Source organism: Xenopus tropicalis, chromosome 1 (genome assembly GCF_000004195.4).
Source record: "Xenopus tropicalis strain Nigerian chromosome 1, UCB_Xtro_10.0, whole genome shotgun sequence".
In the NCBI taxonomy this organism is placed as follows: domain Eukaryota; kingdom Metazoa; phylum Chordata; class Amphibia; order Anura; family Pipidae; genus Xenopus; species Xenopus tropicalis.
In genome coordinates, this window is record NC_030677.2 from 3375235 (window position 1) to 3387635 (window position 12401).

The 12401-nt window shown below is 41.9% G+C and overlaps 1 protein-coding gene across 1 annotated transcript in view; it reads right to left on the reverse strand.

Annotated features, from left to right (window-relative positions):
* The window catches only part of LOC105946401 (extracellular calcium-sensing receptor), a 28305-nt gene extending 17215 nt beyond the window's left edge, over positions 1–11090 (reverse strand). The window contains exons 1-3 of the mRNA XM_031895164.1: positions 10874–11090; positions 7738–7903; positions 2850–3141 (exon numbers count right to left, since the gene is read on the reverse strand). Of these exons, the coding sequence (XP_031751024.1) occupies positions 2850–3141; positions 7738–7903; positions 10874–11090 (675 nt within the window). The remainder of the gene's footprint in view (positions 1–2849; positions 3142–7737; positions 7904–10873) is intronic.
* Positions 11091–12401: the final 1311 nt, after the last annotated feature.

Here is a 12401-nt window from a genome sequence, read left to right on the forward strand (position 1 = left end):
GGCACTCTGCAGCTCCAACCCGACCCAAGGGAAGTCTCCCATAGGGCTCAATGGCACTCTGCAGCTCCAACCCGACCCAAGTAAAGTCTTCCATAGGGCTCAATGGCACTCTGCTGCTCCAACCCGGCCCAAGGAAAGCCTCCCATAGGGCTCAATGGCACTCTGCAGCTCCAACCTGGCCCAAGGAAAGTCTCCCATAGGGCTCAATGGCACTCTGCAGCTCCAACCCGGCCCAAGGAAAGTCTCCCATAGGGCTCAATGGCACTCTGCAGCTCCAACCCGGCCCAAGGAAAGTCTCCCATAGGACTCAATGGCACTCTGCAGCTCCAACCCGGCCCAAGGAAAGTCTCCCATAGGGCTCAATGGCACTCTGCAGCTCCAACCCGGCCCAAGGAAAGTCTCCCATAGGGCTCAATGGCACTCTGCAGCTCCAACCCGGCCCAAGGAAAGTCTCCCATAGGACTCAATGGCACTCTGCAGCTCCAATCTGGCCCAAGGAAATTCACCATGCCAAAGCTTGAATGAATAACAAAACTTTGGTACTCGTTTCGTCAAATTCGATTTTGTCACACAAATAGACACAAAGCATGAAAAAGTAGCAGAAATGTATTAAAAAATCTTAGAAAATACGCACAGTTCTAAAAGTTAGAAAAAATATGAATTTTTCCCATTTTGACCAATTCTTTCTTTGATGAATGTGCCCCATAAACTCGGCAAGTTTAACCTGAGGAAGTGTCAGATTTTTTTTTTCAGTGATCCATGTAATTGTTTCATCTGTGATTACTGATACTGAACTCATCTCTAATATTTGTGTGGGGGGGCATTTGGGCATCACCATCAGTGATTGAAGAGTATTTTCTCAGATTTTTTAAGGTTCTTTGTTCTCTTTATACAGGTATCAGACCCCTTATCCGGAAACCCGTTATCCAGAAAGCTCTGAATTACGGAAAGCCTGTCTCCCATAGACTCCATTTTAATCAAATAATTCAGAATTTTAAAACTGATTTCCTTTTTCTCTGTAGTAATAAAACAGTACCTGATCCCAACTAAGATATAATTACCCCTAATTGGGGCAGAACAGCCCTATTGGGTTTATTTAATGGTTAAATGATTCCCTTTTCTCTGTAATAATAAAACAGTACCTGTACTTGATCCCAACTAAGATATAATTACCCCTTATTGGGGCAGAACAGCCCTATTGGGTTTATTTCATGGTTAAAAGATTCCCTTTTCTCTGTAATAATAAAACAGTACCTGTACTTGATCCCAACTAAGATATAATTACCCCTTATTGGGGCAGAACAGCCCTATTGGGTTTATTTCATGGTTAAAAGATTCCCTTTTCTCTGTAATAATAAAACAGGACCTGTACTTGATCCCAACTAAGATATAATTACCCCTTATTGGGGCAGAACAGCCCTATTGGGTTTATTTAATGGTTAAATGATTCCCTTTTCTCTGTAATAATAAAACAGTACCTGTACTTGATCCCAACTAAGATATAATTACCCCTTATTGGGGGCAGAACAGCCCTATTGGGTTTATTTCATGGTTAAATGATTCCCTTTTCTCTGTAATAATAAAACAGTACCTGTACTTGATCCCAACTAAGATATAATTACCCCTTATTGGGGGCAGAACAGCCCTATTGGGTTTATTTCATGGTTAAATTATTCCCTTTTCTCTGTAATAATAAAACAGTACCTGTACTTGATCCCAACTAAGATATAATTACCCCTTATTGGGGCAGAACAGCCCTATTGGGTTTATTTCATGGTTAAATGATTCCCTTTTCTCTGTAATAATAAAACAGTACCTGTACTTGATCCCAACTAAGATATAATTACCCCTTATTGGGGGCAGAACAGCCCTATTGGGTTTATTTAATGGTTAAATGATTCCCTTTTCTCTGTAATAATAAAACAGTACCTGTACTTGATCCCAACTAAGATATAATTACCCCTTATTGGGGCAGAACAGCCCTATTGGGTTTATTTAATGGTTAAATGATTCCCTTTTCTCTGTAATAATAAAACAGTACCTTGGAATTGATCCCAACTAAGATATAAATAATCCTTATTGGATGCAAAACAATCCTATTGGGTTTAATTAATGTTTTAATGATTTTTTAGTAGACTTAAGGTATGGAGATCCAAATTATGGAAAGACCCCTTATCCGGAATACCCTTGGTCCCGAGCATTCTGGATAATGGGTTCCATACCTGTACAAAGTTAGCCAAGCAGCTGCTATGTTAATGTCCTATACAATAACTTAGTTATAGGAGCAGGTGCAAGTCATATAATTTAATTGGTTAATATATATTATGGTCTGATGTAATTAGCCTTGGGGTGTATGTGTGTGTCTTATGAGGATTGGGGGCCTGGAGAGAGATCTACAGAAAAGGAGATATGTCAAAATTCGCCGATAAAGTACTATTGGGTCAAAAAGGTCATTTTAGGATATGTAAGAAGGGTCATTATAACCCTGACCTTTAGGCACAATCTAATATATTTGACTAATTTATAAATATTAAAGAACGAAGGAGGTACATATATTTTATCTTATATGTTGAAATATTTCGCTCTTCTGTTGATGATCATTTGTATCTGCAGACTCTAAGCTTTGCATCACTGCTTTTGTTGTTAGAAATAAATGATTTCCCTAAGCTATAAGGCTTGGTGTTGTGGACTGAGATAGAATTCAATTTATTTGGCTCAGAATTCTACACTGTTCTATGTTGACCCCTTTGCATGCATCTTTGCATTATGCTTTAACTAACTAACTAAATATATTTACACCCACCACCCAATTATAGTCAAGTATTGTCCATAAACTTTATATTTCTTACCTGGGAATAGCCATACAAGTTCAGAATCTGGGCTATTGCTACTGTATTCTCTGAGCTGAGATCCCCAATAAACCCAGCAATGTTTCTCTTTCCCACACAGGAGTAATTGGGAACCGGCTCCCTGGTACCAGATAATATCTGTAATACGCTCCTCACTGCCTTCCGGGGGTCCCCACAGGAGTCGTATATATGGTACCCCAGGGTCAGGTTAAGCAGAATGTTTGGAGACTGGTTAATTTGCTTAATGTCTATAAGTAAATCCACTAATTGTCTGTAATACTCAGGGAAAACACTATAAAAAAAAACAAAAAAACAAAAATAAATAAATATATATATATATCAATCCAAATGGTGTCCGCACTCCAAGGCTCAATATTCTGCGGGGTGAATAGTTAAAATTATGTGTATACAGAAAATAATCATCCATGGCCAGCACACCCTTCAATGCTTTATCAAAAATTTATTGAAAATACAGTATATTGTTTAAAACCAGGTTTTTATATATTTTCAATACATTTTTGATAAAGCATTGAAGGGTGTGCTGGCCATGGATGATTATTTTCTATATATATATAGCATACAGGGAGGAGCACACCCTATACAAGTCCAAATGCCCTTGGTGTAGATCAAAAACAGAAATATAATAGAAAGAGTGCCGCACACATAGGGACAAAACCTGAGGAAGAGCACAGATTGTGCTCAAACCTTGGAATTTTTTTCAATAAAACCACTTTTTCTTTTGTATCAAGTCCCTATGTGTGCGGCACTCTTTCTATTATATTTCTGTTTTTGACTTGCACCAAGGGCATTTGGACTTGTATGTATACAATTCAGGTCAAAATTAAGTTATTGATATTTCCTAGTTTGGCTTTGATATGTCTCTTATATACATATACTTGTACCAGAAGATGCATTATATGTATCCAAGTAAGGTTGTTCAAAAAAAAGTTAAGTGACAAAAGGAAGCTGGAGGGAGCAAACATATTAATATTGTTGTTGTTGTTAATAATAATAATAATGATAATAATAATTGACAATTCCTTTTTCTTGATACAACTGATACAGTACAGTACATACCAGTGTTAACATTCAGATTCTTAAGAGTTACATTGGGGATTATACACACAGAAAATGCAAACATAGTGTAACAGGCAGGCAAATGGGGACCGTGCAAATGCCACCTCCAGCCTGCAGATGGCAGCCTTAGACAATCTGGAAACAGTAAGGTTGATACCATGTGACTTAAAAATAACTACCCAGGTATATGAACCAGGAGAAAATGTATGGGTAAGAGATTAAACCAGGCAAAAAGGTGTGTGCCCAAAACTTCGACCAAAGTATAAAGGTCCATATGTAATTGCTCAAAAATTGTCTGATGTATTGTATATATGTTATATGTGATACAGAGGGAAAACACAGTTCTGTTCAGCATTATGCACGCTTGAAACCATTTTTTGGCCCTTGGACCCAACTGGCTGAACAGCCCCCTACTCAAGACCCTCTGTTACCTGACCAACTCCCAACAGGTGAATCTGCAATTCCACTCCCTGATGAGGATTCTGACCATTCTAACTCAAATGACCCACAGCTATCTGATGTGGAAGAGTCCAATGACTCCAGTTCGGAAACAGATGGTGAGGAACCATTGCTACATGCCACCCCAATGCCTGATCCAACTGTAAGTCCTGGACCTCAGAATGTTACAGATCCTCCTAACTTACAAGCCAGGCCCCAGAGACAGAGAAAGGCACACAAGTGGCATTCAGACTATTGTGCTCAGTTAACTGGATGCGAGGATGCATCTTTTCAAAGGAGGGGGCAGTGTAACAGGCAGGCAAATGGGGACCATGCAAATGCCACCTCCAGCCTGAAGATGGCAGCCTTAGACAATCTGGAAACAGTAAGTTTCAAGTTTCAGTAAGGCTGATACCATGTGACTTTGCAAGGAGAGATGGGAAAGAGGAAGTCAAGGCAATAAGGCAAGGAGAGAGCATGGACAGATCTGTCAGCAGGGAGAGAGAGAGACCCCTTGGGATGCATGGTTGGAAGAAGTACAGGAATAGCTGCACCAACTGCAAGTTTCCCTTAGTGTGCCAGTAAGTGTCAGTCAGGGAAGGATTTTACTCTCCTTGCACCTTTGGATCATTAGGTTCCAGTTCCAATAGGCCCTCACTATAACCAAGTACATTTCAGAGATTGATGGACATTGTACTGGCTGATTTGCAAGGATTGGCAGAACATTGGATGAACACCTGCATAGATTGTCCTGCGTGTTGCAAAAATTAAAGGAAGCTAACCTGAAAGTGAAGCCATCCAAGTGTAAATTATTCTGTGAAAAGGTCCGCTATCTGGGACATGTTATTTCATCAGCAGGTGTGGAGCCAGACCCAGAAAAAGTCACCACTATTACCCAATGGCCTGTTCCACAAAATATCAAGGAATTACGCAGTTTCTTAGGGCTGGCCTCCTATTACAGGAAATTTATTGAGGGATTTGCACATATTGCTGACCCCCTGCACAAACTAGCTGAGAAAGGTGCAAAGTTCATATGGAGCAAGGCCTGTGGAGATGCATTTTTGGAATTAAAACAACGCTTATTGTCTTCTCCAATTATGGCCTACCCAGACCCACAGTTGCCTTTTATATTGGACACTGATGCTAGTGAAACAGGAATTGGTGCTGTGTTGTCTCAAATACAAGATGGTCATGAAAGAGTAATCTCTTATGCAAGCAGAGCGCTGACCAAACATGAACGGAAGTATGCAACAGCTTGTAAACAATTGCTAGCTGTTGTTATATTTACCCGCTACTGTAGACATTACCTACTAGGAAGACATTTCACTGTCAGGACTGATCATAACTCTCTGAAATGGCTACACACCTTTCATGAGCCGGAAGGTCAATTGGCTCATTGGTTGGAACAACTTTCCATGTTTGATTATGTAGTTGAGCATCGAGCAGGCCGCCATCACCAGAATGCAGATGCGCTATCCCGCAGACCATACTCTGAGACCCAAAGCAGCACCTCAGAGCCTCCTTCTTGTTCCATAGCAGAGAACTCAATAACACAACCAGTTCATGTTCTCCCTGTGGATCTAAAATCAGCTCAAGACCTAGACAATGACATCTGCCAACTTAAAGAATGGATTAGGGCAGGAGAAACTTCTCTCCCAACTGAGGCTCATAGCTCCCCACATCAAGAAGTTTTTCAGAAACACTGGTCTAATTTATCAATCAGGAGTGGACTCCTGGTAAGAAAAACACATGGAGATGACCCCAGGCAGGCTAAATTCCAAATTGTTGTCCCCCGCAGAGCTGTACCAGTGATTCTAGAGATGTTACACAATGACAAAATAGGTTGGCATCTAGGTGTGGATAAGGTCACTGGCAAGGTCATTGCTCGGTATTTCTGGCCATCCTGGCGTAAAGATGTCAAAGCATGGTGTAAAACCTGTACTATATGTGGGGCTCGTAAAAATGAAAAGAAAACTGCTAGGGCACTAATGGTATCTTCACAAACAGATTGTCCTTTGCAAAGGGTCGCCCTTGATATATTGGGACCCCTACCAGAAACCCACAAGGGTAACAAATACATCCTAGTGATTGGTAATTATTGGTGATTATATCTCAAAATGGGCTGAAGGGTTCCCTCTCCCAGACCAGGAAGCTAAAACTTTTACAAAAACGTTACTGGAGGACTTTATATGTCATTATGGAGTACCAAGGTCTCTCCATACAGATTCGGGTAGGAATTGTGAGTCAAAAGTCTTTAAAGACGTGTGTTCAATGTTAGGCATACACAAAACAAGAACTACCCCTTATCATACACAGTTAGATGGATTTGTGGAGCGGTTCAACCGCACACTCCTTACTATGTTGTCTTCATTTGTGGAAGACCATCAGAGGGATTGGGATGACATTCTCCCATATGTTATGATGGCGTACCGTAGCAGTGTACAGTCCTCTACAGGATATTCCCCATTCATGGTAATGTTTGGGAGGTATGTTTGCCTGTAGACCTTGTTAATGGAGGGGACGTAGATGAAAAATTTACAAGCCCTACCAGTTATGTAATTAAAGTTGCAAGAAGGTTGGCAGGTATAAGAAATATGGTTAAATATCACCAAGCTAAAGCTACTGGAAAGCAGAAAGAGTACTATGACTTAAAAATAACTGCCCAGGTATATGAACCAGGAGAAAATGTATGGGTATAAGATTAAACCAGGCAAAAAGGTGTATGCCCAAAACTTCAACCAAAGTATAAAGGTCCATATGTAATTGCTAAAAAATTGTCTGATGTATTGTATATATGTTATATGTGATACAGAGGGAAAACACAGTTCTGTTCAGCATTATGCACGCTTGAAACCATTTTTTGGCCCTTGGACCCAACTGGCTGAACAGCCCCCTACTCAAGACCCTCTGTTACCTGACCAACTCCCAACAATCTGGAAACAGTAAGTTTCAAGTTTCAGTAAGGCTGATACCATGTGACTTTGCAAGGAGAGATGGGAAAGAGGAAGTCAAGGCAATAAGGCAAGGAGAGAGCATGGACAGATCTGTCAGCAGGGAGAGAGAGAGACTCCTTGGGATGCATGGTTGGAAGAAGTGCAGGAAAGGCTGCACCAACTGCAAGTTTCCCTTAGTGTGCCAGTAAGTGTCAGTCAGGGAAGAATTTTACTCTCCTTGCACCTTTGGATCATTAGGTTCCAGTTCCAATAGGCCCTCACTGTTGTTACTAGCTGTTGCTTTATTTATACAGAGGATCCACGGATTGGGGGAAATGTAAATTGTACAGCATTCTCATATTAACAAAAGATTTCCCTTCACATTAATAAAAATACCTTTATTACAGTGGTAATTGTTGTAGACAGTATGTGGGACTTACTCAACACACGCCATTCGCAGGTAACCATCCTGAGCATATCTGAAAGGAATTGTATATGAGTTCACTGTTAACACTCCACCAATCATAATGTCTCCTTCCTGGATGTATTCATAGTCTTCATACGTTGGGATGATCTTCAGCTCACAGGCAGGATTAATGGTCGGAACTGTAGATGTGCAGGGAACCAGGCATAAAACTATGATATATATGATCAGATTAATGGCATTAGTTATGTCTGTGACTCTTACCATTGCAGACCCACAGAGTGCCATGTATCCCAATATAAGGCAGAGGGACAGAGCATTCCCCACAAAAGTCAGTGGCACAGAGAGACACAGGGGCCCCAGGGTTGGGCTGTGTGTGTAGAACAGAGTAAGGGGCCCGGCTCATCCAACCCTCATTTTATAGAGAGCAGAGAGAGGATTTGCCCCAGTAACAGTCAGTGGCACAGAGAGACACAGGGGCCCCAGGGTTGGGCTGTGTGTGTAGAACAGAGTAAGGAGCCCGGCTCATCCAACCCTCATTTTATAGAGAGCAGAGAGAGGATTTGCCCCAGTAACAGTCAGTGGCACAGAGAGACACAGGGGCCCCAGGGTTGGGCTGTGTGTGTAGAACAGAGTAAGGGGCCTGGCTCATCCAACCCTCATTTTATAGAGAGCAGAGAGAGGATTTGCCCCAGTAACAGTCAGTGGCACAGAGAGACACAGGGGCCCCAGGGTTGGGCTGTGTGTGTAGAACAGAGTAAGGGGCCCGGCTCATCCAACACTCCTTTTTTAGAGAGCAGAGAGAGGATTTGCCCCAGTAACAGTCAGTGGCACAGAGGGACACAGGGGCCCCAGGGTTGGGCTGTGTGTGTAGAACAGAGTAAGGGGCCCGGCTCATCCAACCCTCATTTTATAGAGAGCAGAGAGAGGATTTGCCCCAGTAACAGTCAGTGGCACAGAGAGACACAGGGGCCCCAGGGTTGGGCTGTGTGTGTAGAACAGAGTAAGGGGCCCGGCTCATCCAACCCTCATTTTATAGAGAGCAGAGAGAGGATTTGCTCAGTAGAATGAATATAGACACAGTCACTGTGGGAGCTTCGGTCTATTCTGGAGATGTTATGTTTACAAATTACCAGTAAAAATAATACCTTTATTTAATAATATTTTCTATGCACTTTTCTACTTTGTAGACGTCTACTTTAAAAAAAAAAATAGATAATCTAGATTAGTTTCTAGATTTTTGTCTATATGTTCTGCAAAAATGTTTTCTCTATCTCATTGTAGTTGAGTGCGTGTCAATGTTTCACACTTGTTTTGCGTTTCTTAGCTGCGCCATCAGTACTTGAATGGAAAAGTATATTGCATGTTTGGTTACTATGCCGAGGGTTAGTCTCCTCTTTAGCAGCCTTTAATATTTTATTGGCTTTATGGCTTGACCTACTAGGAGTTGAGATATGTCTTACCTTCCTGTGGGTTCACAAATGCAGGATCTATTTGCTCTGTATGAAATTTGAGCAAATGGCTTGTTCTTGTTCTCTCTTGTGGAACTCATTGACCAGTATCAGACATAGGTTGTGTCTGCTCATCTGGGTCAACTTCAGTTATTTGTTCTGGAGAACAAATGTACTTGTTACCTGTTCAGTACTGATCTCCTTTTCTGGTCTTAGTTCTAGTGAAGTCATTAAACCATCTCTTAAGTCTTTAATAAAGGTTTCACTGTTGATGGTCATCACCTTGTCAATCTTTGGATGCAGAATTCTATACCCCTTGGAATTCTCAGCATGTCCAACAAGGATACCTTCCACTACCCTATCTTGCAGCTTGCCATTTCTCTTCTTAAACTAAACAAATGATTGTTTACAGTTTTAGAGTATGATCTGTTCTGTGGGTAAGTAGCTGTTATTGCTGCTTCATCCCAGGTTTTTTTTTTGGATAGATCAGAATCATCCCAGCGATAGTGATGAATGAATTTTTTGGCAGGTAAGGATTTTCTGCGAAATTCCATATTTCGCCATTGGCAGTTTGTTTTTCGCGAAACTGCAGCAAGAATTTGCCGCAACAAAATATTCACAGAGTAAAAGAAAATTTCATGGTCGCATCAAAAAAGTTGCAGTCCTGTCAAAAAAGTTGTGGTCGCAGAAAAAAAAATGTGGTCCCATTAAATAAGTCATTTTCACGTCAAAAAACACGGTCGTGTCAAATACGTTCTGGTTGAGTCAAAAAAGTTGCATCAAAAAAAGTCATGCGGTAGCTGCGTTTCCTGAATTTTTTGATGCAAATTTTTCGGCAGTTTTGTGAATTTTCCACCGAAGTGAAATGGAACAGATTCACTCATTAATATCCACCAAACAGCTGATCATTTTTGGCAGGATTCTATTTAAACTTCCAGCTACCCCATTCTGCTCTTGTGTATATCCGATTGTCTTCTGATGCTCTGGTGTAAGTCCCTACTTTGTGTCCAGAGAATTCCCCTCCATTGTGACTGTTAAACACAAGAAGTTTTCTCTGAAATGTGTTTCTTGCCTTTGTCACATAGTCCTGCAGATTATCAAACACTTCTGATTTGTTTTTAATTAGATATGTGACTCTGTACACTGTAGTTCTCAATACTCTATATGGGGGTATTTTTGTAGGGGCTTTTTTTGCATTACAGTAAATCTGTATGTTGTAATTTCTTATAGAGGTGTTTGAGTGCCTTCCATTGACCTACATTTTGTATATTACAACCAAGTTCTCCCAGTTTTGGTATCTTGCCCTTTTTTGGATGTTGTAAAGCCTCCAGAAATGATCTAGGGCCTCAGGTAACTTAAAGGTGATGTTAAACTCTGTTTCTGACTGGGAAATCACTGCCGAGATTTCACCTGGTGAGAATCCCTTACCATCCAAAAGAATGAACCGAATTATAAACCTCCTAGGAGGCGCATTCTCTTTCTCTCTATCACACCTGATCTTTACCCAGTTTCTCCTTCTAAGGGCTCATTATGAGAGGAGAGATCTGGCACAAGCAAAAGTCTCCTTCTCTCCCAAAAATTTACAGAAGGCTCCCCTGTTTCCTCCCCCCCACCCACATGTACCAACTGCCACTGACTCCTGCACTTCCTGCTGTACTTGAACTTGCTCTTCTACCTGCCCATTTCCCCCCTCCCCCTTACCACCATCTCCATTAGGGTTTGACTGGTCACTCCACTCATTCTCTCTCCCATGCTCCCTCTCTGCCTCCGCATCCCCATCTGTCACTTCAACTTCTCTCTCCAAAGCCACACTTTCACCATTCTCTCCCGGATTCAGCGTAATCACCTCATTCACACTATCACTCCCATTAGGACCGGCAGTAGGACCAGCAGTAGGACCAGGCAGTGATACTTCCATTTTGCTTTCTGGCACAGCTGTGACTTGGCTTTCAGGGCTTCTGGTGTCCTTAGCTGGATGTATGTATGTATGTATTTATGTATATCTTTATTTATAAAGCGCTACTTATGTACGCAGCGCTGTACAGTAGAATACATTAATACAAACAGGGTGTTAAGATAATAGATAAATACAAAGTATAATAATAAATACAGGTAAATACAGCAGCAACAAGTTAAGAGTCGAGGACAGAAGAGGAAGGAGGTCCCTGCCCCGTAGAGCTTACAATCTATAAGGGAGGGTAACTAACAGACACAAATAGGCAAATATAAGTGCTGTAGGTCACAGTGGGTGACAGTACAATATAAGTGCCAGTTCCCAGATCAGGTGCTGGGCGAGTGCTCCAATAGGGAGTCTTTAACCTTAGTTTTAAAAAGACTGGGGGAGGATTCTCTCCGGAGGAAATCAGGGAGGGCATTCCAAATGTAGGGGGCAGCCAGGCAGAATGGTTTAAGACGGGAAACCGCAGTAGTAGTGGGGGGCGCAACCAAACAATTGCTCTGCGAGGAACGAAGGAGTCAGCCGGGAACATACGGAGACACAAGGGACGAGATGTAGTGAGGAGCAGAGGAATGGAGGGCTTTGAAGGTTAGGAGAAGAAGTTTGTAGGATATTCTTTGTTTGATAGGAAGCCACGATAAGGACTTTAGCAGGGGAAGGGCCTGAACTCTCCTGGATGAGAGGAGGAGAATTCTGGCAGCAGTGTTTAATATAGACTGTAGGGGGGAAAGATGGGAGTTAGGGAGGCCGGTTAGTAGCAGGTTACAGTAGCCCAGTCGTGACAGGATGAGAGCATGGATGAGCAGCTTAGCAGTTACAGTAGAAAGAAAGGGACGGATTTTGGCAATATTGCGTAAGAAAAAGTGACAGGTTTTGACAGTGGAGTTAATGTGGTTAGAAAAAGAGAGACTGGAGTCAAAGATCACCCCCAAACAACGCGCCGAATTGACGGGGTTGATGAGGGTGCCATCAATAGAGATAGAAAAGGGGGGGTAGGACCAGGCTGAGGCGGAAAAATCATTAGTTCAGTTTTTGTTAGGTTGAGTTTGAGGTGGCGTTGGTTCTTCCAGTTAGAGATAGCCAGGAGGCATTTAGAGATTTGAGTCTCAGTTTCAGCTGTTAACGAAGGGGTCGACAGATAAATTTGGATATCATCAGCATACAGATGGTATTTGAAGCCAAATGGATGGATGAGATCTCCCAAAGACAGCGTGTAGAGGGAGAACAACAACAGCCCAAGTACAGAGCCTTGGGGTACCCCGACATTAAGTA